Source organism: Pseudoliparis swirei, chromosome 18 (genome assembly GCF_029220125.1).
Source record: "Pseudoliparis swirei isolate HS2019 ecotype Mariana Trench chromosome 18, NWPU_hadal_v1, whole genome shotgun sequence".
Taxonomy (NCBI): domain Eukaryota; kingdom Metazoa; phylum Chordata; class Actinopteri; order Perciformes; family Liparidae; genus Pseudoliparis; species Pseudoliparis swirei.
Window position 1 is genome coordinate 24,829,197 of NC_079405.1, and position 26,532 is coordinate 24,855,728.

At 40.4% G+C, this 26,532-nt stretch overlaps 2 protein-coding genes across 3 annotated transcripts; one reads left to right on the forward strand and one right to left on the reverse strand.

The window, feature by feature from the left end:
- Positions 1 to 218: 218 nt before the first annotated feature.
- On the forward strand, positions 219 to 5,906 carry eevs (2-epi-5-epi-valiolone synthase). The gene is made up of 5 exons (XM_056438092.1): positions 219 to 375; positions 2,476 to 3,109; positions 4,041 to 4,243; positions 4,418 to 4,677; positions 5,440 to 5,906. Exons 1-3 carry the CDS (start codon positions 305 to 307, stop codon positions 4,236 to 4,238), a joined length of 903 nt encoding a protein of 300 aa, XP_056294067.1. The 5' UTR covers positions 219 to 304; the 3' UTR covers positions 4,239 to 4,243; positions 4,418 to 4,677; positions 5,440 to 5,906.
- A 474-nt stretch (positions 5,907 to 6,380) lies between these two features.
- mitfa (melanocyte inducing transcription factor a) lies at positions 6,381 to 26,062 on the reverse strand. Of its 2 annotated transcripts, none has more exons than XM_056438091.1 (9): positions 25,872 to 26,062; positions 12,406 to 12,603; positions 12,219 to 12,314; positions 11,970 to 12,078; positions 11,287 to 11,370; positions 10,885 to 10,941; positions 10,444 to 10,519; positions 9,840 to 9,987; positions 6,381 to 8,079 (listed from the first exon to the last, which is right to left on the reverse strand). In XM_056438091.1, the coding sequence occupies exons 1-9, from the start codon at positions 25,884 to 25,886 to the stop codon at positions 7,681 to 7,683; spliced, it is 1,182 nt and encodes a 393-aa protein (XP_056294066.1). In that variant the 5' UTR covers positions 25,887 to 26,062; the 3' UTR covers positions 6,381 to 7,680. The 2 variants fall into 2 exon arrangements, with proteins under 2 accessions (XP_056294066.1, XP_056294065.1); XM_056438090.1 differs by lacking the exon at positions 25,872 to 26,062 and adding an exon at positions 13,682 to 13,763.
- Between the last annotated feature and the right edge of the window lie 470 nt (positions 26,063 to 26,532).

Here is a 26,532-nt window from a genome sequence, read left to right on the forward strand (position 1 = left end):
TTTGGCACACAAGTGGTTAACACTTCCAGGTCGCACGTGACGTCATTCACCCAAAGCAGCGGAGTCAGACTGGCAGCAGGCGCACGTAACAGCAAGCTGCTGTCTGAGAGTGTTTCTGTGTCTACAAATTTCGCTGCTTCACTCTTCTGGGCTAAGCCCAGCGCCGCCGCTCCCATAACGCGCATCGCTCTGCCGTGATAGGCGCCGACACATCCGCGCACACAGGTGAGCACACTCTCACTAGAAAAACTCACGAGCACCCGATGGCAAAGAAAATGAAACTGAGTTTAGTTTAGTGCGTGTCATGGGTACCTGGAATAGTATACAAGGAAAGGTTAATAACGAAGATGCTGACTGTGTCTCTGCTGCAAAAATGTGAGTTTAACAGTAATCTTAAGCATTCTTTGATTTAAGAATGATGCAAGTATCCTTTTTTGTTGTTGTTGATTTTATCTTTGTTGGCCTGATGGTACTGCCTACCAAACGGCCCTGTAGTTTCATAATTATGAAGTGTGACTACAAGCATGGCTCAATATGTATGACTAATCTGAATAGTCAGAGTAAAAATCAGCAGCCAAAATTACTGTAGGCCTATGCACAATTGTGTGAAATCTGGATTGATATGGTTAAAAACACACTGCAAAAATTGTTTCTATATGGCAGAACATGTACAATTTGAAATGGCATGCAATATGGAGACAGGAAATTTAGGAAGGTAGATTTGTGTCCATATTACAGACAAACATACTGTTTTGAGAGCAGATTTCTCATTTGTAAGAAAGAATATATTAACTGACGATAAATGATGTGTTCGTTTGGCTGCAACTAGAAATTTGGGCTGCAAATAAAATATATTTGAAACAAACCGTTGCTCTCAAAATCACCACCTTGTAAGTAACGTTAGTCCACAGTGGGTTAAAAGTGGGGGCTTCACGTCAACACAGCAGCCCTCCATGTCGTTCTTTAAAAAAAAGAGACTCCACGACACTAACAACATGAAAACAAAGTGAAGTGCTGCTACATTTAAAATAATTTTGACAGAGCAATATAATGAACTTACCTCCATGTCCTCTACACAATACCTCCAGGCTCATTCAGCAGCGTGTGCAGCCCACTACGTCCCAACTCGTAGCTTCTTTGTTGTTGTTTTTTTAGCAAATATTTTGGATTCGCAGCCAAAAATTCTATTTTTTTAATTTTTTATATTGTTTGCGTAATTAAGACACACATTTACCTTCTATAAACTAAAGGTAAAAGTGTATTGCAGTCGACTCAAGGAAGTATTGCTTTCGAAGGAATGTTGTTTTTAAAGTTTTCATTTTTCACATACTTTGAGCACTTGTAATGGCGTTGGGTTTTTTGAACTGGGTTTGCCAGAGTCATTGTCACACTCTGGATAATGACAACCATCATTGACCATCCAGATCATTTTTTGCACATTGTGTAATAATTACTTTCTTTCAAAAAACTAGTAGAAATGTGTCACGTATAAAAGCATATCCAAGGCTCATGCATCATCTTGTACTTCTCTGGAATCTTCTCAGGAGTTTGTAGGTAGATTGCCTCGGGTGCATTACTGAGTTTGTCACTTTGGCAGACTACCAGTCCTCCGTAAAAACTGATTTAGCTGCCAATAAACCTAACACCTTGAGAACACTACTGTCACGTGTAGGAGTTGAGAACTATTTATTGTTTTGTTTGATGTGAACAAAGGAAACTTCAAAGGTATTAGATTTAGATGAAGAGAGAAGATAGCAATCTCAGTGGGGTAAGAGGGCCGTCCTGCAACCGCAGGGTTGTGGGTTCGATCCTCGCTCTCCCCATTAGTTGCAAGTCGAAGTGTCCTTGAGCAAGGCACTGAACCCCCAGTTGCTTCCGGCGCTTCACGCAGCCCACTCCCGGCGCCACCGCAGCCCTTAATAACTAAGGATGGGTTAAATGCAGAGAACTAATTTCCCCTTGGGGATTAATAAAAGTGTATATTCTTATTCTCTTAAAAAAATCTATGGATTTAATTCGTGGTAATAACTCTCATGGATTTTGTGGAAGAAATAAAGTCAGACTATTATGAAGTTTACATAACACTAGCCATAATGTTAAGAAATAACCAACACTGTTGATCTCTCTATTCTGATGACAAATACTTTAGTGTTTAGTAAAAAATGGTTTACGGAGCTTTGGAGGCGTTGACTTCTTTTCTGTTTTCATAAAATTATTGTTCATCCTGTACATCTTTTTCACAAATATTATAACATCAGTGTGTTGAGGGCTGTTGTATTAAGCTTATTGTACATCCACAGTAATGCTGACATGTTTTAATTGTAAAAGTATTTTATCAAATGTATTTCCAAGTCGTCGTGGTACAAAATGTTTTTGGTGAGTGACAGAACTCGAAGAAGAAAAAAGAAACATCTACAATAGCTGTAACCAATGCCATTGTAATAAAAGTGTTTGTTCATGTGATTTGTGTGTCAGCTCTGAAAGCCAAACAGAACAGGGCACCAGTTGGACAGTGGTCAGCCCCATCGTCTTTACTTACAAGGTGACTGAGACCCGGCACTTGCTGGACCCGAGCAACGACACCCTCCTGCTGGGCCACATCACCGACCCGCAGCAGCTGGAAGATGTTAAAAAATCAAACATGCCAATCAAACGCTTCGTGGTCGTTGACCAAGAAGTCTACAAAATCTACGCTCCCAAGCTAATTGAATATTTAGAGGCCAATAATGTCCTGTACAAGATGTTGTCTCTACCCACCACTGAGGAGAATAAAACCATAACAATGGCCTTACAGATCCTAGAGGAGGTCAACAACTTCTCCCTTGACCGCCGCTCGGAGCCCATCATTGCCATTGGTGGCGGGGTGTGCCTGGACATCGTGGGCCTGGCGGCCTCGCTCTACAGGAGACGCACACCCTACATCAGGGTCCCAACCACGCTGCTCTCCTACATCGATGCCAGCGTGGGTGCAAAGACGGGGGTTAACTTTGCAAATTGCAAGAACAAGCTGGGCGCCTACGTTCCGCCGGCCGCGGCCTTCCTTGACCTCTCTTTCCTCCAAACTGTTCCACGACGACACATCTCCAATGGGCTTGCAGAGATGTTAAAGGTACGTTAAAGCCCCTGGATGTTGCCACATTTACCTTAAAGTTGATACGTGCTGAGGTATGAGGATTCCAGTATCAACGTGATCATCAGTTTATATACCATGACATGCTTCACAACAATATGGATACTATTAGTCGGAAGCTATTATTAGATATTAACTAATGTGTATAAAGACTCTGTTAAACCTTTTTTCATGGTTAAACTTCTCAACCGTCTGTGGTGAAAGACCTCTACCATTCAATTTAAATATTACAAGCATCTTTTCAATAAAGGCTTGAAGACATTTCATATGGCATTTGTTTTTTCTTAAGTTAATTAAAAAGGTTGATTTCACCGCATATAGTAAAGTATCAACAGAAAGCAAGTTCACCCAGGGTGAGCAGATGAACTAGTAAGACGGGTCCAACAAACACGGGACCTTCACTCGGGAGACCGCTGTTCGTGTCCCGTTTAAAAACCAAGTCAGACGTGACTTTTTAACCTCAGTTTTGTTACGTAACTTCTGTTCTTTACTGACGCCAGTTACTTAACAAACACATTTTACATTAGAAATGTACTTATTTTAACCCAACATACAATTTTTTTCTTCCTAAACCCAATCAAGACAGTAGGCCTATGCATGTACAAAGTAGAAACTGGACATTTGCTGTGACCATGGAAGATTTCCTTGACAAGACACAATGCATGTGTTTAACAAGCGGAAATTGAAACGCGCTCCCTGTCACGGGTTGGAGCGTGAGGATGTGTTAACAGCACAGCAACTGATCCAGGAGTCATCAAAGGGATGGCTCAAATTCCACTGACACAAATGCTTGATGCACTTGATGTTTATTTGCTCTGAGAAATGAAGTGAAGATATTTTATGTCCAGTAGCCTATTTATAATTTTTCGCCTTTGAACTGTTCATTAAGGTTTTCTTTGTGCTCTTGCAGATGGCCTTGATGAAGCACAGAGGCCTCTTTGAGCTTCTTGAGACACACGGACCCATGATGTTAGACACCAAATGCCAGGCTGCATCACAAGCGACTCGTACAGCCATTGTAACCATGCTGGAGGAGCTTGCCCCCAACCTTTGGGAAGATGACCAAACAGACTGGTGGACTTTGGCCACCTTGTCAGCCCATCATTAGAAATGGTAATTCAATAAATCCCTCATTGCAAACATAGCTAAATATATAGATTATAGAGTATATTATCATGTATTTAATTCCATGTTAGTGCATAACACTCTTGAGATCGTATGGGGAATAAGGTGTCCATTCCTTTTTGGTGGCAAATATTCACATTATCTTTGTCTCTCTCTCTTTAGCATACAGAAAGTTCTCCCATCTCTGCTGCATGGCGAGGCAGTGAACATCGATATGTCGTACATGGTTTACGTGTCGAAGGAGAGCGGCCTATTGACGGAAAACGAAAAGCAACGGATCATCAGCTGCATGGTGGGCCTGGAGCTGCCCGTCTGGCATGAGGCGTGTACCATGGAGCTTATACAGAAGCCTCTGCAGGAAAGGCTGAAGCATTCGGGAGGCCTGGTCAGAATGCCTCTGCCTGTTGGTCTTGGGGGAGCGGGTAAGAATCACTTAGGGTTGTCGCTTAACCCTTGTGTTGCCTTCGGGTCAATTTGACCCGATTCAATGTTTCACCCTCCTGTCGCCTTCGGGTCAATATGACCCGATTCAATGTTTAACCCGCCTGTTACCTTTATATTTACTAACATATTTTACCCTTGAGGTCAATATGACCCCAGCTATTAAAATCTCCAGAAAATTATTAGAATTAATATTGTTTTCCAAGTTTAAGTGTGAGGTACTTTATGTTTGTTTGTTGACTCCCGAAAGAACACCGACATTAAACATTGAATCGGGTCAAATTGACCCGAAGGCGACAGGAGGGTTAAATATTGAATCGGGTCAAAATGACCCGAAGGCAACACAAGGGTTAAGAGAAAGCAGGAAGTCAAAACTCTTGTGGAAGCCCAGAATGCAGCACAAGTTAGCGTGTCCTTGTAGAAATAGGTCGTGCTGGAAGCTTGGAGACATAACAGCTACTTGTGGGGCTAGTTGGCAAACTACTGTGGCTAGCTGGCAACATGCTAGCTAACGTACAGGCAGTGGCATGCCACAATCATTTGCTAGGTCAAGCCCCATTAGAGCCCCCCCCCCCCCCCCAAAGGAGCCAGATTAACTTCTCCTTGGCCTTCTTTTAATGCAAGGACAACCAATTTATTTCATTAAGAGTGGTTTAATCTAGTACTTATGTAATTCAGACTTCGTGTAATATATTTATGGTTAACTTAAAGTATTTTTTTCTTTTTTCTTTCTTTCATTGCAGTGATTTCTAATGACACGTCTTGTGAGATCCTGCACAAAGCGTTCGTAAAATGGCGTGAGGAGCTGAGCGACGGCTCTTCCGACAGCAACTGAGTCTGAACCTGTGCATCAGCCGCATCCGTTCGATATCCTTTCAGGAGAAAATGTTTCCACTTTGTCAGAAGGTGTATGAAATGTAATTCTTCAAAGTGATGGGAAAAGAAACTGCAAGTAAGTTGATAGAAATGTGTCACAGGCACACAGCATGTGCTCCTACTGTCCGCAACGCAGCAAATACTCACAATAATAGATGCTGCCGACATTGGCAATTCATTTCAAAGTGTGTAAATTAACCCAATCAAAGTAGATTAAGATATATATTTTAATTTGTTATTGGGAAGTAACAAGCAGCGTGCCAACTACTCACTGATTATGGCTCTTACGTATATTTGTATGCATCCTCATTAAAGATGTTTACTAATTATCAAATTGTGTGCACGTGTTTTAATAATATACACGATGCAAATGTCCTTGACGTCCTCCCTACTTTCAATTACTCTGATTTGAGTAAAAGATTGTATCTCTCTCTCTCTCTCAAGCAAAAGTTTAGTAAGGTAGACACTCTTTACACTCTGGTTCATTCATAGGCAGTCTCTTAGTCGTGCAGCAATTACTCTATCAGCTGATTGGGGGCTATAAATATATATACACATCCCAAGTTGATTTCTCTTTGCAAAGGTGTCTGGTGACAGTGAACCATCCTTAATTTTTCCTTCTTAAATTAAGATTACAGCAACTCCTAAATGATTGTTAAATTCCAATGAAGTCTTTCCTGATTGAAATATATATGCTCTAGTCTAGTCGATATCACCCATCCATTCGCTGTCCCCTGTGGTCTCAGCACGCAACGACAGATCGCCGATCATTGCTTAAATCTGGTGTCTGGTTAGAAATGTGGCTGTGTTTATATTTTCAAGAATACATTTTATTTTCAATATTTAAAAGTGGAGGTTAAATACATGACAGCAAAGTAACCAAGACAACTGTTTAAAATAGTTTGACACTCTTATACACTGCGATCTGCACAGAAATGTGAATTAAATATCAACGGGCAAATAGATCAATGCATTTATACCACACACAAGACCCCCGAAATAAAAGGTTGGCACTATATACAACATATGGGCATCTTGTTTTATTTATTAACAATATTGGCAAGCGATAACACATGAGCAAAAACCTCTGAAATGGTAAACCAACAAAATTATCCAGGTGTTATATTAGTGGACCTTTTCTTTTATTTCTTTTTGCATCCACCGTTAAAAAAATACTGTGGTACATTATCAACATGAGGTAATTGTACCCTATATTTACCCAATATTAACACAGACTAGTCATTTGCCTTCAGTATTCAAAATGTGCACAACAATCACGTTAGAATAGGAATAGATAAATAATGTGTTTGCGATAATTAATTTAGTAATTAAAATAACAAAACTAAACTAAATCAGCTCTCATTAAATAAAAAAATATGATAATATTATAATACCTAATAATAACATCAATTCCATTTCTGTTTTGATTTGATTTCTTCAGAATATGTTTAAAAGCATGGGGTGAACACATTATTATACATATAAATATGTTTAGAAACCATTCCTAATATGCAATAATATTTGCTCCTTGATTCTTAAATATTTAAATAACTTTTTGTTTTTTGTGCATTTTATTGCAATGGAACCAACTGAAGTTTTCACTGTTACATGGACAGAAATTCTAAAAAAAAATATTTTGAAAGTATTTGATCTCTTTGTTATTATAAAAATGTTGTTTTTAACTACCAATACATTTGCAACATCTGTGTGTTATCTCAATGGAAATTTCAATTCAAAGCATATTTTGGGACAAATATGAAAACCATCGACAAAAATAAACAAGTCATTAAGTTATATATATGTATATACATACACATGCATATATATATATACGTATATATATATTTGTCTAATATAACCATCTACACAGCATCGATATATAGCAAAGTAAAATACAGTGTACAATCGAGGAACAAAAATACCTCAGGTACATTTACATACAGTATTTTGAACATTAGAGTTCAGCAACGAATTGGCAAAGAGTAAGAGAAAAATATGGATTCAAGATAAAAAATAGAGTTTATAATGAAGGTCATGTGGAGATCTTTAAGTCACTTTAAGGGTAGTGCCTCATTGATGGGATGCGACACAGAGAAGGAGTCAGTGAGCTAACAGCCGTGCTCCTTCTCCTCCATACTCGAGCTGGAACTGTGGATGCTGCTGGCGTTGGAGCCCTCCGGGGACATCGAGGACAGCAGGGGATCACTCGGGGACATCGGCGACAGGCTGTCCCTTACCAAATCCTTCATGTTACAGCTCCTGGAGGTCCCATAGGGACCAGAGTCCCCGCCGTCTGCAGGCCTCTGGTCGAAGGTGATGGTGCCGTTGTTGAGGTCCAGCGTGGTCGGAGGGGACATGTCGGGACCCAAGACATGTTGGTCGAGATCCGTGGGGCAGTCGCCGAGGACGGGCTCCTGTTTAATGGCTCGGCCTATCAAGTCCGATGTGCAGACGGACGAGGAAGCAACCACTGTAAGACCGTGGGCACGGGCTTGGATTTCCAGCTCCTAGATGATTATAGAAATAAAGAAAACATGATTTTAAAAACATACTGTAAGAGCCATTCCGTTTGTTTTTGTTTTGTTGGACCTCCCACCAACAGGGGGCGTAGGGCCACTATCAATTAAGACAGAGGCCAATATAATTTGGGAACAGCCAAATGGGTTCATACAAGGAACGCATATTTTGTTTTGTGTTGGAAGCCGTGCAATTCTAGAAATAAATAACCTTTCACATAACAAACTGGACATTGCATCTGTTTATTGCACACGTCGAAATTAAACCTCCATGCAACCATAGTGAACCTTTTTGATAGGAAACAGGGTCACTACACACACGACTACACTGTGAGTCCTTTGAGCTAAATGTCAGTGTGCTCATTCATCCTGTTCACCATCTTAGGCTGAATTTTTTTTTAAGTATGACGGAAAATCGAATATGTTGTGTTGCGAGCGTGTTTTTTTTTTGTGTATGTGAGAAATGCCCAGAAATATCCTACATTTGCCAGAATTTCTGACCACCTCCATATATGGACTTGTATGTTGCGTGCCTGTGCTCAGCATCTCTCCCTGAAATTTAAATAACTCACCTCTAGGTTAAAATCTAGATTTAAGATGGTTAAAACATCCATGAATGGACATAAATATGACACCCATGTATGTCTCACCCCCACTTCTATGTGGCGGGTTAGGGGATAAAGGGTTGAAGAAATTCTGCAGTGCAGCAAACTGTGCTTTTCTTCCCATGATTCATGTTCAATACAAAATTTGATTAATTGATCTTTGACTTCAACCTCATCTGTGACCAGTCCGTTCAAAGAAAATCAACTTCCACAATTCCAAATATGTGGTCAGTTTATCCAGATAACTGGCCTAGAAATTGTCTACCCGGCCCGTTGAGACGTGGCTTAAGATACTTCAATATGAACATTCTGCTGTTAAGATAATATATTTAATCGTTCATTTAGTCGGCATTACACAGTAGACTACATACTTAATGCATACAGTACATCAGAATGAGATTTTTAATACAACTTGTGTGTGTTTGCATGCTACTGTTCGCTAATTAGCACTAAAGTATTAAATAAATGTAAATGTTGGCCTGATGGTGATACTAGGGGACATCTCGTCCTGGATGTTGGACATCAATGTGCACGCCGAATTTCATGCCAATCCATCCGATAATTGTTAAAATATTTAAAGGAATGTATATTTTAATATGACAATATATACAACTAGAATGGGCACTCGGTAGAGCGCATACCTTCGCATATCACAAGATTGGGCATTGCATTATGAACATTTTGGCATTAGTTGCATGCCAATTGGATAGAAATTGACCGTGCTATGGTAAAAAGAAGATTTTGACCTTTCCATGACCTTGACCTTTGACCCGATTGATCCCAAAATCTAATCAAATGGTCCCCGGATAATAAACAAACATCCCACCAAATTCCATGCGATTCAAGAAGATTTTGACCTTTTTCATGACCTTTGACCCGATCGATCCCAAAATCTAATCAAATGGTCCCCGGGTAATAACCAATCATCCCACCAAATTTCATGCGATTCGGTTTTATACTTTTTGAGTTAGGCGAATAACACGCATACAAATAAATACGCGGCGATCAAAACATAACTTTCCGCATTTTCAATGCGAAGGTAATTAACTGATACTGCTAACAGTAGCCCCCGGTGGATGAATAGGGTAATACAACTGGGCTCAGTTTACTGTGACGTTCGCTCCCCCACAAAGACAAAAGACCCACCTGTATACGAAGCATCAGATGGCGGTTTGCATGCTCCACCTTCCTCTGCCTGGCCTCCAGCTCCTTGGCTCTCTGCTGGTCCCGCTGTAGCCTCCTGATGTAGTCCACGGAGGCTTTGAGAATGGTGCCCTTATTCCAGCGCATGTCTCTGGGGTAAACAGGAGACAGAGGTCTACAGTCAGAGTCAGCTGACCGGCTGACCAACACAAGACAGGATTCTTTATTGGGCCCTCTGAGCATACGAGCCATTACACCTTACGGACACTTGGACGTATGAGGAGGAGGATGAATAGACAGACGGGCAGCACATGCATTCATACGCAGAAATGCATGTAAGTTACAGGGCCAGGTTAAAACAATCCTTTATTTTGAAGGCCATCCACTACACTGTGTTTTTAATGGACTACCTTTCTTTTTTTAAATTTAGATTTAGCATCTTTCTGATTGTCATGTTTTATGGGGCATCTTCTGGTTGTGTGTGTTCCATGTGTTTCTTGTCTGTTGTGCTCTGTGGACTGTGTCTGTTGTTGTCTGTATGATTTTTTGGTGGCAAATGAGTTCATAAAGTTTTCTAATCTAATCTATAATCTAAATGCCTACTTACGGATCGTTTGACTTGGGTATCAAGGTTCCCAGTTCTTTGATGCGATCGTTGATGTTGAATCTCCGCCTTCGTTCAACTAGAATTAGTCAAATACAATAAACAGTAAGTAAGTGGAATCAAAGGTCATACAATGAATAAACATAATTGTCATTTGTTTTTTACAAATGAAAAAATATATATTTTCTTTAGACCAATTATTCTAAAAAAATTTAAAACAAAAATAATAAAATAACAGCCAGTGTAAAAAAAAGTCAAACATTTAAATGTAATAATAAAAAATGTCAAATAACAGAGACAACTAATATTTGCAAGTTGAAAGTTAAAACCTCTTTAACTTGTTGAATGGTCTGGCATCACAGACTATATATTGATAATTTGCCATAATTCCGTCACGTAATCAATGAGACAATCACGCCGATGATTCTGTATTGATTGACTCACTCAAGTTGTGGTTGTCTTTTTTCTGCCTCTCTTTAGCAAGAGCGCGGACTTCAGCCTCTGTGAAACAAAAAGAAACACACATGTTAGTGCTTTGAAAAGCTTCATTGTTTGAATTCAATGAATGATAAGTAAATGGAATGCCTTGTTATTATCTTAATAATGTATCTTTTTTGTTGTCTTGTAGAACATGTGACGTTATCCTGGATAATCACAGCCAAACATTATGTAAAATCAAGTTAAAATAATGCTTGTCAGCAGGGTAATTACAGTTAATTTGTATTGTGTGCGATTTCATCATCCACAAAACCCTTTCTATGCAGTTTCTAAAGAAATCTGATGGAAAACAGCTTGTACAGTTTACAAAACATCATATTTTTTTCACCTTCATTTTTCTTTGCTTACCTACTGGAAATCCCTCTTGCCTTTGATAGTTTTCATACAGGCTACAGGCATCAGGCTTTTCTAATACTTGCTTCATGCCAGGAGCTGGAGGTAATTATTTGGTAAACAATTGACTTAATACATTGTACATTTCCAAATTGCACACAATATAGACATTGGCCTGCAGTCATGATGCGTTCACCTGATACACTTTATCGAAAAAAAATAATTCCCCCTCTGAACAAAATATTTAACTGTATAATACGGTCCGAGATCTTAGATAGGGAGAACAAACAAACCTTTGAGTACTTGAAACAGATCTGACTACCAGATTGAATTACTAGCTAAGAGTCAGATATTAGTACAGAATTTTCTTTTTTTTACTATATTGACAGTCAAATTACTTCACAGTCTGAATGTACACAGCATTCATTGCATTGTACGCAGCTAGATTCAAGCTAAATGACAGTAAAACAGCAGTAAAAAGCATTAAACGCTGAAAATGTGTGTGAAAGAGATTAATAATATTAATAATCTTTCCTTTTTTTAATATTGTCTGTCACTGTTTTCATGTTGTATTGTCTGAAACTTTGTGTAATGTGCTACTGCTGCTGTCTTGGCCAGGACTCTCTTGTAAAGGAGATTTTTAATCTCAATGAGGCATTTCCTGGTTAAATAAATTAAAAATAAAATAAGTAATTTACCTCTGTATTCTCTCTTAATGCTGGATGGACAGGAGTTGCTGATAGCGAGGCCCGGGAGTGGAAGTCCTTGGTCGCCGTAGACATCGAGAAGGTTTCCAGACACAGGGAGCTACAGAGTATTAAAGAAATGTCCTTTCGATAACGCACGCTTCACGTTCAATCAAAAGACAGATGCAGCCACGGTACTACAGAGACTTTACGGTCATAACAATACAATAAGCAGCATATTCTTTTATCTTTGCAATGTACCTCGTTGTTCATATGCAGTCCTGGGTCCATAAGTCCAAGAACATCTTCGTTGTAACTCGTCTCCAAGCTAATAATATCATCAATGACATCATCCATCTGTAAGGCAAATAAAAAGATGCACATTCTGTTCATATTTGCAGTTTTATTTGGGTGTCTGAATGTGAGGAAATGAAAGCGGCTGCCGTACCTCTTTCTCACAGTTGGAGCTGAGGGTGAGCAGGGCCATGGGACTGTTGGGGGCGCTGCTGCCGTGGCCGAGCGGCATGCCGTGCTCGGGGGGCTGGCTGGGGCACTGGCTGCCGGCTTTGCCACCCAGGGTGGTGGACAGGTACTGCCTCGCCTGCTGGATGTGGTACTTGGTGGGGTTCTCCAGGTGGGCCTGCACCTATAGGTGAGCAAGACGTCGACTTTACAACCCCACAGTCCACTATGTGATTGCTACACTTTAGAAAGCAGGGATCAATGGGTAAATGCAAAAGAAAAAGCATTAATAATGACTTTTTGAAATAGCTCATTGCATGTGATGACTTCACACTTGTAACCACACGTTGTACTGCTGCGTTGCAGGAGAATCCAAGCTTTACTATAGCGGTAGCAGGCTTTTATACGTGACCTTACAATTCAAATATTGCAGTAAAAAAGATATTATCAGCATCATGCTACTGGCCCATTATATATAATCGAGACCAACACACTCCACACAGAGGACACTGTGGCCCAGTGCAGCTGCGTCACATGATCCATGACCAGTTAAATTCATGCAGCACCCAAACAACTCATCTATATAGCATATAAAAACAATTTTCATGAGCTTTTCGGTGATACTGTTAACCCTTGTGTTGCCTTCGGGTCATTTTGACCCGATTCAATATTTAACCCTCCTGTCGCCTTCGGGTCAATTTGACCCGATTCGATGTTTAATGTCTGTGTTCTTTCGGGAGTCAACAAACAAACATAAAGTACCTCACACTTAAACTTGGAAAACAATATTAATTCTAATAATAAATATGTTAGTAAATATAAAGGTAACAGGAGGGTTAAACATTGAATCGGGTCATATGACCCCGAGCGACAGGAGGGAAAAGAAATTGAATCGGGTCAAATTGACCCGAAGGCAACACAAGGGTTAAGTTTCTGTAGCGTTAACATTTCTGTACTGTGTTTATTAGCAAGTGTTGATAACTGTGTAGAGAAGGATAGTGACACAGTCTTCTTAACCCTCCTGTTACCTTTCGGGTCAATATTAATTCTAATCATTTTCTGGAGGTTTTAATTGCTGGGGTCAAATTGACCCTAAGGGTAAAATATGTTCGTAAATGTGAAGGTAACAGGAGGGTTAAAGTACATATTGCTAACATAAATATCATTCCAGCCACACACAAATAATGAGATAATAGCTTCTGCAGATTCTTTTTCCCCCCCTCATAATTATCGCAAAGCCACAAGAAAAAGCAACAACTCACCTGATAATGGTTGTATTCAAGCATTTCCAACATGTTATTTGAGTAGCGGTTGATAAAAATAATCTACGAACAGTAAATAAACCCTTTTATCTGGTTAGCCTACACTGTGATCAGCAAGCTAGCATGTGCAAATCTGAGAGCGGTGACTCGTCCGGACGAATATATCCAGGGTTCACGGCTCATTAGTTATGCAAGTTAAGGAATGGAGGAAGACGCTGAGACTCATCCTCCCACTGCTATGTTGTTCCACTTTAACTATGAATTTTGTCTTTATAGAGTCTAATTGACGTCACCACCGAGGGCTCACAAAGGAGTCTTTTTACTGATTGGCCAGTAGCCTGCGACTTGAAGCTTGCTCAAGGCTAACTAGCGTTTAATCTTTAGTTCTGCTCATATGGTATAAAACATTGTTTGTTCTGAGCACTGTGAACACAATTGACACCATTGTTTCACAGCAAAACAAGCCAAAATAAATCATACATTTATTATGAATGTTGGGGATTGCGGGTTGATTTCATTTCAGCGTCACAGTTGCTATGCAGTCACATATGCTATGCAGTCACATATGCATGGTAAAGAAGGTGAACGGCTTGATTCAGGCTTAACGAGAAAGTACTGGATTGAAGTATTTAGGTGATGGTCTGTGATGCAGAGTTACGCTCTCGCTGTCCTAGAAAGCATTGGATATCAACCCTCGCGTTCCATCTGGGATTTTTTCGTCTTCTCAGGTCTACGGTTGAAAATGCGACTGAATTATATATTAATACATTTCCAGCAACTATTTAAATAATAAAAGGATTTAAATATAAGGATTTCAATGAAATGTGTGCAGTGTCACATGACCAGAGCTGTTTACTTCTTGGCTGCCCCAACGCTGCAAAACAGTAGGTTATTAAAGTACGTTAACATAAAGAGAGGACAAGGATTGTTGTCACACCTTGTCTTTCAGGTGCCCATTTTTGACATATGCATTTGCAATCACTCAACTTTGCTCATTCTATGACCACCATGAACAAACATGTTGACGGCAACAATAGTGACGGCAGGACAACGCAGTGCATCAAGGTACACACACACGTTCTCTCACACAACCAGACACTGTTATTTAGGGATTGTTAATGCAAATATCTAATCAGCCAATCACACGGCAACAACTCAATGCTTGGCGGCCATGCATTCATGTCGAAAGCGGCCAGCTGAGGCGGATCGGGCATCTGATCAGGATACCGCCTGGACTTTAAAGGTATTACAGGGCACTCCCAACTGGTAAGAGGTCATATTCTTTGACAATTTGGGCCGATTTAACTGAGTATAACGCCACAGTGCTGCGTATTAATAATGCACTCAGCTACAGAACTTCAAATGTTTTCACTCCGAGGACAAGCATCATATATTTACACTCCCCCTGAGGCACATTTGTGTGGTATTGAACTATATAAATAAAATTGTCTGACTTCAATTTACATTTTCTTACCACCGATAATGATGATGATCTGCTATTACAAGCGAAGCAAACACAGTGTATGGGCTCACTTGAAAGCTTATCTAATAGATCCAAACGTTCATCCGAGGGATGAAGCCGCTTCGCCAGCCGTGCAGCTAATTTATGCGCCTGCGTCCGCATCCCGTGTCACGCTGCTCGTGAGCTCAGAGCAAACTCACTCGGAGTTGGAGAGGTGAACACAAACGCATGGGAAGTGCCCTCTGGCTGGACAGAGCCATGATTTTTTTTTAAACACCAAAAAAAGAGAGAGAGAAAGGCTTCTTTGTAAACACACAGTAGAGCTTTTCTTTGTCTCCCCTCCTCAACCCAAAGGTTTGTCTGAGGGAAAAGGCCACACTGCGAAGGAACTATCAACAAGGGGATGTATTTAATCCAACCCTAAAGCGAGACGAGCTCTCACGTTATTCATTGTGAGACAGAGGTTTATTACCTTCGGAAGGAGAGCACATGGGCCTTGAGGACCAGTAACATTTGAGAAGATTGTCATCACTCTTTGACCACGGAAGAAATAGATCCATTCATAACTGCCTTCCGGCTCGACTCGGTTTCTTACGTCCTTGGTAACCAGCCTCCCTTGGGGAACATTTTTTGTGATGGCATTAAAAAGTGTGCCTAAAAAGTCACATCTATAAGGCCACACAAATCAGGAACATGTAATTAATATGTGATGGATGAACATACATTAAAATAAAATGTTCTAACTGCTGGTCCTTTAGCTTTTTTAAACTTTTACTGCAAGAGCAAAACAGCTTTAGCTTCAGGCAACAACGGTACTTTAGGCTGAGAAAAAGATTGTGGTTTGGAGTTAACCCTCCTGTTACCTTTAGGGTCAATTTGACCCCATTCAATGTTTAATGTCGGTGTTCCTTGGGGTCAATTTGATGTCAAACATATAAGAAATATCAACTTTTTTATATATTTAAAGGGCTATTTAGGTAGTCAACAAACAAACATAAAGTACCTCACACTTAAACTTGGGAAACAATATTAATTCTAATAATCTTCTGGAGGTTTTAATTGCTGGGGTCAAATTGACCCCGAGGGTAAAATATGTGAGTAAATGTCAAGCTAACAGGAGGGTTAAATAAGTAAATAAATGAAGCATTAAAAAGTGTGCCAAAAAAGTCACATCTAAGGCCACACAAATCAGTAATTAATATATGATGGATAAACATACATTAAAGTAAAATGTCCTAGCTGCTGGTCCTACAATAATTCCTTAACTCATGACTGTGTGCTATCCCAGACCTCCGAGTTTAGCTTTTTTAAACTATAACTGCAAATGTGATTCTACAATCTGCCCTGTAATAATTATAACATTAAACTTTACTCATACATGGGGACTAGTTCAAAGTGCTTTACAAAAAAATTGAAGAAACAAAAGAATGAATAAACACTCATCAAACATGCAAATACCGCACGATGAAACCATGGAAAAAGGAGGCGTACAAATACAAATAAAACTGTCGAAGACTAAAACAAATGAAGAGTGACAAGGAAATGCTGAATTAAAATATTTTAAATGTCGGTTTGTAAATGCTGGCATCTCTTAGTGCCTTGGGTACAGAATTCCATAGTTTTTGGCACAGAGTGAAAAATGGTGAGCTGCCAATTTTCTTCTTTCGGTTTCTAATTTAGGATGGTTCTAGAGCTAAAGACCTATTTTAAGACGGGATCGAATTTGTTTATGTCATGCAAAAAAAATCCTAAATGTCATCCTACAACTGAGAAACGATTATAAACTTTCTGTAATAAATCCTTGACTTCTACTGAGAGAGATATATATTCCCATTACGGATGTAAAATATTATTCTTTATTAGAATACTCACACTCATTCACGCATTTCAGTTGATTTAATGATGCTGCAGGGATTCAGATTACGAAGATATGAGTTTATCGTTGGATACAAGGTTTACATATTTAAGTCTTTAGAGTCTGCAATGTCAGTTGTGTATATATGGTTTATTTTATCAAAAATAACAAGGGCGTACATCATGTTGTGCACCATATTGGGTACGCCAAATTAAGCCTTTAATTATGTTCTTGTATCAATCCTGTAAAATCTTATGAAAAAAGTGAAACACACCTATTGCAAGTTTTTAGAGACAAACGTGACGTCTTCAAATTGTATTTTATTAGGTTTACCACATTAAAACAAAATAAAACAGAGTAACGCATCCTCTGGAACCAAAGACTGTATGGCACTTGTAATTGTTCAATGACTTAAATAATCGATTATTAAAATAGTTGGCGATTAATATATTATATTATATATTTAATGATGTTCTTGTATCAATCCTATAAAATCTTATTAAAAAAGTGAAAAATACCTTTTGCAAGTTTTCAGAGACAAACGTGACCTCTTAAAATTTTATTTTATTAGGTTAACCACATTAAAACAGAGTAACGCATCCTCCGGAACCAAAAAATGTTTATAGCCAACAATTTTAATAATCGCTTAATTAAGTCATTAAACAATTGATTATTAAAATTGTTGCCGATTAATATATCAATCAATGCATCCACAAATCGTTTCAGCCCTAATTTTATTCTGGATGTTAACACTTAATAATACCAGAGTGGATATTGTTACAATTCATACAAGACAAATTGATCTTGGTAGAGAAAGAAGTGCCCCTTTGTTGTAAATCACGACCATAGTAGACATCATTAACATATTAAATGAAATTCAGAGGTCAGTTGCACTGCAATCCATGCAATTTCCAAGCGCTCATAACGATCCACACCAACGACACAATGTCAGTTTTAATCATAAAAATACAGACTATGATTCACAGTGCAGACTGGTGATAATTGAAAAGGTTATACGTTTTTGGCCACCACATCTCTTTTTCTTTCCCATCCGATCTGAAGCACAGTGAACACGGTGAATGAGGCAATGCGAGGTTAACTCATGTGGCATTTACTCCACAAAACGTCATGTGCGTTTGATAACCGGAGACCAGTCGCGGTGGATCTAGCCAATGTGAGCTGCAGCAATGTCAAGACAATATCCCCATTAGTCAATGAACTATAAATAAATTACCCTCCAATAAAAGCAATGCACTCAAACTTCATCAAGTCGTTGGCAATGAGTTAGACATGTATTTTTAGACTTGTATCCTTTTGCTATCGACCATGCTCTCATCAGCATGATTGTGTTGTCAACTATGCCCTCATCAGAATCTGTAGGTGCAATGAACGATGACTTTTACAGCTTAGTTATGGTGCTCTGTAATTCCGGAGTAGATTTATTAAGCCAGGGTGCTCAGGTCCAATACATTCTTTCCTTGATTCATTTTGTCAATTACCTTAAATATGATTATGGGATTGTTTTTCTTAAATTATGATTGATGATGGACTATCTTGCTTTTTTAAACTACCGTTTAATAAATCTTTCAAAGCATATAAAACACATGTAATCGTGTTTTTTGCCCATCGTTGTTCCTTTCTCCTACTTACTCTCTTTAATTCCTGGGTGGATTCATTAAGCCAGGGCGTTCAGGTCTAAGACATTCTTACTGCTGTGATTAAAAAGGGAGACTAGCTCCCCTATGTTAAAAAAATAAGTGTTTTGAAGGCATTTGAAGAAGCAGCGGTAAAAAACACAGGTGAACTGTGAATAACAGATAGTCGGGATGAAACCACATTGAATAAAACTGCTTTGTGCTCCGACAGAGTTATCTGGAGTGTAAGTAGGTCAAGATCACGGTATAACACCAGAGCTGACCCTGAACCAGAGCTCTTAGAACTTCTTAATTGATGTTAAAAACATTCCAAGACTTAAATAAAATCAGGCTCAAACGTGAATAATTGTAACAGAGAAACTCATTTGAGAAAAACATGTATGAATGAGGCTGATTGTCACTTCTGAGCTGAGTAGTTATCTAATAAAGCCAATGATGCTGATATGGTTGGGTTTAATGCGATCTGATCCAACTCAATGTTCATTTAAAAAAAATCATAGTTCAAATAAATACATTTCCTTGTACCGCCTTTTAATCTCGATCTAAAGACCCCACCGTCTGGTTGCAGGTGTGTCCTGTTGAAGCTCGCTGATGCAGAACTGTTGGCGAGCAACCTTTTGTAATCTCAAGTGTTGGGAAGGCCAAAAGACCTGAGGAAACTTTTTTATTGGGTAGTGTTTTTTTGCTTCATTAGCTGACCTTTTTATTGGCCACATGCTGCGATGCTAACATCCTCAGTGAGGCTCTGAAGACCAAATGGCCCGACAAGTCTGGACATGTTTTTTGCTGAGTTGCAGAAACATTATTTGCAATGGTTTCCAACAGCTGCAATATCTACCAATAATAAATATTAGTGCAACAATAAGAATGTCTTGGACCTGAACACATGGCTAAATGAATCCACCCAGGAGTTAAAGAGAGTAAGTAGGAGAAAAGGACAAAAATGGGCCAAAAACATGTTTACATGTGTTTTATGTACTTTGAAAGATACAATGAAGATAGCAGTAATTGACTAATTGAATCAAGGATATAAGGCAGCATATTACCCCCCAAGACCACTTCTTACTTGCAAGTAGGGATGTTCTTTTAGCAATTCTAAACTAACGTCGATGTCCTTTCAATCTGAAATCATAGCCTGGATTAAATCCACCACGTACAACCCTGCTTTTACGCCCATTGAATTGTGTTTGGACGACACACAGACATACCTTCCTTTGAGACCTGATGACCCAGAAGCCTAGCTGATGTATGAGAAGGTCTAAGTGCAATCGAATGTTGTATGATGTATTTTCTTCAACTCAATCCATTTTAAGTCTAAAATCATATTGTTCAGTCCCCCAAATCCAATCAGTGTGTTATTGAAAGTGACCGTGGACCCTTCACATAAAAGCCCGGTAAAGAGCCACTGCCAAATGTAAGCTTCACAACAAATAAAAAAATGTGAAATATCTCCAATTCTGTCACGTTCTGACATGCAAAAGTAATTCATGTTTTAAACCTTCTTTGACTGCATCTCTTTTAAATCATTCTTAATTTTTTTTTAAATATTCCTGTATTTTTTTCCGACTTTTTACTGGGTATCAATTTTGAGGACAATAGACACCAAAAAGACTGCTCCTTCTCCCCATCTGTTGCAGCGAGCTCTCAAAGAAAGCGCTCAAATCTCTTTTGTGCGCTCTCAAATTTTTTGTGTTAATATACTTCCCACAAAGATACCCCTAAAATCAGAGGATGATAAGGTAGACTTTTGGTGACGAGGTTAGTGAGAGAGCCGCTTTGTCAGAAGGTTAAAGTTATTAAATGTGCTTGTGCAGTTGGGGTGGAGGCAAACGTCTTAGCAGTGGCCAGGGGGGCGAATTTTAATAACAGCTTCCACGAGCTCTTCCATTTTATAAGTGGATCGGTATACTCTGATGGGTTTCTGAAACAAAAGGCTCTCTTAGACAAGTCTGAGACCTTAAAGTCTATTCCCGAAAATCATAGAGCACAAAGATGTAGCATTATTCAGCTCAATGTGCCTGGAGTTTGAGGAAAAGGTCAGTGCAAGCCACGGACGACTGCACGTGGAGATGCATCTGGTGATTTGTTTTTTTAAAGTCAGGGCTGTTCTGGGCCATGAAATAGGGGGGCTGTCTTCTAGATCCAATTCTTTTGAAACATTTAAATTCATGAGGAAAATTTGCTTTATGCTTTTGGGACACACGGAAAGCAGAACCACAAATAAAGAAACAAGACGTATCTCAGGAGGCCTGCAGTCCCTACCTGTCAACAGGTTTCCCCTGAGGTCAACACTGTTAGCTTTCTTGTGCTGTGAGCAGCCATGTTATTCTTGTGTGTTTAGTTTATTGGTGCTGCTACTGTTACGACAAATTTCCCCTTGGGGATTAATAAAGTACATATCTATCTATCTATCTATGTGGAGGCAATCCCTCAATCATACACCTCTAAATTTCAAATGTATCCCCTTTACCCCACTGTTCATGCTGCCAGTGTTACACAAAGGTTCCAATAAAGATAGTAAAGAACTCTGTTGAAATTACAATTGAAATACAACAACTCCCCACCCCCCACATGCAATGCTAAAGACACTACCAAATGGAACTCTACAGGCAAGACAGCGCTGATGAAATCAAGAAATCACAAATGTAAGCACAACTTAATTCCGAGTAGAACCGTTAAAGCCCGCAGGCCAGCCAACTTTCCAGGCTGTGGTGGCTTGCCGAAGCATAAAGAAGGTCCCAGTACCGAAAGTGCGATCTCATGCCAAATTGCCAATAGTTAAATGTTAGAAGGCAGTCCTCGTTCAGATTGGCTACCGTGTTTATAGAAAGCCCACTTTGTTGGAGTTACATCGAATTTGATTTTCTAAGACCTTGTAAGTATCTGCAGAGGTTTCTGCTTTCTTTAATTAGCATAAGCGGTTAAACTTGAAAAGTGTTAAACATATGGGGGGTGTTGGGAGGGCCGACCCAGCACCAACCTGTTGCCGCTCGAGAGAACCTGGATTAAAGCAGGACCGTGTTCCTCATATGCTTGAATAACATGTCGGCAAAGCAAAGAAGCCTGGGCCCTGGTCTGGTAGCGCGAGAGAGGCGAGTTTGAGGCTAGTGAGGCGTTTGAGGCGTTTGAGGCTCGTGAGGCATTTGAGGCTAATGAGGCTAGTGAGGCGTTTGATGCTAGTGAGGCGTTTGAGGCTAGTGAGGCTAATGAGGCTAGTGAGGCGTTTGAGGCTAATGAGGCTCGTGAGGAGTTTGATGCTAGTGAGGCGTTTGAGGCTAGTGAGGCGTTTGAGGCGTTTGATGCTAGTGAGGCTAATGAGGCGTTTGAGGTTAGTGAGGAGTTTGAGGCAAGTGAGGCTAATGAGGCGTTTGAGGCTCGTGAGGCATTTGATGCTAGTGAGGCCAATGAGGCGTTTGAGGTTAGTGAGGCTAATGAGGCGTTTGAGGCTAGTGAGGCTAATGAGGCGTTTGATGCTAGTGAGGCCAATGAGGCGTTTGAGGCTAGTGAGGCTAATGAGGAGTTTGAGGCTAGTGAGGCGTTTGAGGCGTTTGAGGCTAGTGAGGCGTTTGAGGCTAATGAGGCGTTTGAGGCTAGTGAGGCATTTGAGGCTAGTGAGGAGTTTGAGGCTAGTGAGGCTAATGAGGAGTTTGAGGTTAGTGAGGCGTTTGAGGCTAGTGAGGAGTTTGAGGCTAGTGAGGAGTTTGAGGCTAGTGAGGCTAATGAGGCGTTTGAGGCTAGTGAGGAGTTTGAGGCTAGTGAGGAGTTTGAGGCTAGTGAGGCTAATGAGGCGTTTGAGGCTAGTGAGGCGTTTGAGGTTAGTGAGGAGTTTGAGGTTAGTGAGGCGTTTGAGGCTAGTGAGGCATTTGAGGCTAGTGAGGAGTTTGAGGCTAGTGAGGCTAATGAGGCGTTTGAGGCTAGTGAGGCGTTTGAGGTTAGTGAGGCGTTTGAGGCTAGTGAGGAGTTTGAGGCTAGTGAGGCATTTGAGGCTAGTGAGGAGTTTGAGGCTAGTGAGGCTAATGAGGCGTTTGAGGTTAGTGAGGCGTTTGAGGCTAGTGAGGAGTTTGAGGCTAGTGAGGCATTTGAGGCTAATGAGGCATTTGAGGCTAGTGAGGCGTTTGAGGTTAGTGAGGAGTTTGAGGTTAGTGAGGAGTTTGAGGCTAGTGAGGCTAATGAGGTGTTTGAGGCTAGTGAGGCATTTGAGGCTAGTGAGGAGTTTGAGGCTAGTGAGGCTAATGAGGTGTTTGAGGCTAGTGAGGCGTTTGAGGCTAGTGAGGAGTTTGAGGCTAGTGAGGAGTTTGAGGCTAGTGAGGCTAATGAGGCGTTTGAGGCTAGTGAGGAGTTTGAGGTTAGTGAGGAGTTTGAGGCTAGTGAGGCTAATGAGGCGTTTGAGGCTAGTGAGGAGTTTGAGGCTAGTGAGGCTAATGAGGCGTTTGAGGCTAGTGAGGCGTTTGAGGCTAGTGAGGCTAATGAGGCGTTTGAGGCTAGTGAGGAGTTTGAGGCTAGTGAGGCTAATGAGGCGTTTGAGGCTAGTGAGGCGTTTGAGGCTAGTGAGGCTCTCGTATTCTGTTGCAGGTGTTTTGGTTTTTCCAGCGACCCTGTTAACTGGCAACCTCTAGACAAGCGCAATTTTTTCTTCCTAGGTGTTCTCTATTAAAGTGTCGACATCGGTTTGTTTGAGGAAACATGTGTCACGTAGAAGAACTCCTCTGATAGCTACCATCAGAAATATAATGTCTATTTTATAAATCACAGCACAACGTAGGCCCACTGCACTGTTCAGTTTGCAATAAATTGACATTGTCATGTCTGAAGGGTCGTCAGTAGGGATACATGCTTGTTTCATACTTCAGAAGAAGAAAAAAAGCACTTTAAAAAAAAAAACATTTACTTTGAAGTACTTTGAAAACAGCTGAAAAAAGAAAATGAATAAAAGCATTGAGATATCCTGAATGTCTAAATTGATATGGTAAACTTTTAGAGTTGAACTGTTGCTTATTTCCTCATCAAGAAGTTTTGGAGAAACATTTATTTCGAGTTGCGCTTCTGCCTACGTTGTCAAATCCAATATTCACACTCTTTTATCTCGTTTTTTTGGTCTCTACCGACTTGCTGGAACTATCTGACAGTTTTAATATTAAATGCTCCACTGTGTGGACCAGCTTCTCTTCAACTGTGTGTGTCTACTGCTGAGCAGCTCAGGCTGGTCTCATCCAGCATGTGTAGCTATACAAAAGTAATGGCCCGGAATTTGTAGATATCCCAAGGAATCTTTTCCACATGAACGAGGACATATAAAGACCGCTGGAGCGCACACCGGGCGGGCGGGATGTTTGGGTGGATGGGTCCAACAAACAGCAATCTGATGTTTTTGTTACATAACATGTGTACTTCAGTAACTGCGCTTCTGTAGTTGTATTTACCCAAATGATGATTTATTCCTGAACCCGACAAAGTGTTTCTATTTTCCAATAAAAGCGAACTAAGTATTTCACGATCTATTCATGAACCTAACTAGTTTTCCAAGTTTTCCTGTGAAGACGTACGTTTTATTTTGAAAAGACCGTATGCATGTAATAAATGGAAATTGAGTGTTGGAGGCTTTTGTAGGAAAACGCCTGAAAAATGAGGAATAGATGTCCGTAGGTTATCATACATCACATCGTTGTGTGAGGTTGTTAAGCAGGTAGTGGGTTTATAAAGTGTTTTTAAACTACGGGGGCGGTGTGAATGAACCAAAACAGTAAAGTTATAGGTCAGACAGCTAAACAATGAGTGACTTAAGTAACCACAGAGCTCCACAGAGCTCCATAGAGCCGAGGGGAGCTGCACATTCAGATGATAATTATCTGTATCCAGAAACACCTTTCACATTGTCATTTGATATATATTATTATCATAGAACAATCGATAATAAGAAATACATTATTCTGAGGCCGACGTTTGATTAATTTAAATGATCTTGTTCTTGTTTCTCTTGAATCAAACGATCATTTGTTGGCTGACTTATGAGTTAAGTAAAAAGCGTTTGTCTTGATCCCTGAACTAGTTTTTTTAAAAACTTAATTCTCGCTGGGGTCAGAGGTAACTCGGCTAATTAAGGGTCCCCCCTCCTCTTTTGGACAACCCCATCTGAGCTTTCTGTTTTCACTTTCATGGTCCAGCAGCTCTGCCTGGTACTTCTAAGCTAATTTTGCCTCCCCTGCACAGCTTTGGGGGGTCTTTGATAATCCACAGACAGGTTAGGTTCAAACGGTCAAGAAGCATTTGCCCAGGAAACTGGGATATGTGTCTGGAAAATAATACAGTACGAGAGCATTGTTTTAAAAGAAAAAATAGCAAAATGGAACAAAAAAGACCAAGTGATACTGGCGGGATGTGATTTTCACGCTGAAATAACTGGATGAGGTACAGTGCAAATGGATTATGTGACTCAGCTAATAAAAACACTGATACATGAAATATGAAAATGCTACTCCAGACAAATCAACAACTGTTGACCTTAAAAGCACTGCTCCATCACCCAACTGCAGAAGCATCACACTCGTCTTACAGAACGTCGTGGACCTAATGGTGTAACATGCATATCTGTGGTATTGGCAGAAATACTAGAAGTTGCTGACCTCACCAGGACAGGAAGTCTGTGAACCCAACGCAGGCCACTGATGTATCTCACAGACACTTTTGACAATGTTAAAAACTTTTGAAATTCCTGAAGGATGAAAAAAATTGATTCTTGGACACATCCTAATTATCTAACACTGCTATCTCAGAGTTTTTATTTCACGGATAAAGGCAGCGTTCTACCTCTTCCGCAGCACATTTTCTCATCTTCATACTCTCCCGTTTTCAGGGTCCCTTTGGTCATAGCAGGAATGAAATGAATGAAAATGTGTCAGTGTAGTGGAGCAAATAGGATTAAATGTGTTGAATTCCAAATGTCTGGAAACAGGAATTCTGTCAAGAGATAATCCCCCGTATGGATTTAACACAGTCCACTCTCAGAGAACCGTATTTGTGTCTAAGGAGCTGACGCAGACGGAAGAATTTCTGAAGCCAAAATCCATAATCACGTTGAATTTGTGGTTTCAAAGAAATGAGAAATGCATAATCCAGTTTGGAATAGGTGGAATTCAAGGCACCACGGGAGAGTATCCACCACCATGTCACGTACAGGACACTGTCGCTCCTACAGGTTTACCAGTGTGTTGGTGGGCTTACCTTCAGAACTTCCATGAGCCAGCCTCGGGGACGTGTGAAATGGACGCCAGGTGTGATGGGCGTCCGTGAAACTTAAGGCTCCTGGTCCTCCTCCTCTGCCGGTCCTCCCGGCGCTCTCGACCCTGGCGATGGGCAAAACGGCGGCTGGTCTCGAACCCGGACCCGTGACGTCAGGGCCGGTAGAGGGTGGGAACTCTGGAGGTTCTGGTCGAGGCCATGAAGGTCCGTGGGGAGCGCTGAGGACCCCAGCCCACCCAAGGAGGATACAAGCCCACGAAGAGAAGTGGGAGGAGTTAAACAAACCAGGCAAAATAACATGCTGGCGTGTACCCTGTGCGAGGCAAGGTGGGATTTTTCTGAGCCAGTCAGTGAGCAACATGAGGTATTCAGAAGTTCTTCAACGGAGAATATTGTATTGTTCTTTGAAGGAGGGCGAGAGATACATGTACACTACCGTTCAAAAGTTTGGGATCACTTAGAAATGACTTTATTTTTCAAAGAAAAGCACTGTTTTTTCAATAAAGATAACATTAAATTAATCAGAAATACACTCTCTGCATTGTTAATGTGGTAAATGACTATTCTAGGTGGAAGTGTCTGGTTTCTAATGAAATATCTCCAGAGGTGTATAGAGGCCCATTTCCATCAACGATCACTCCAG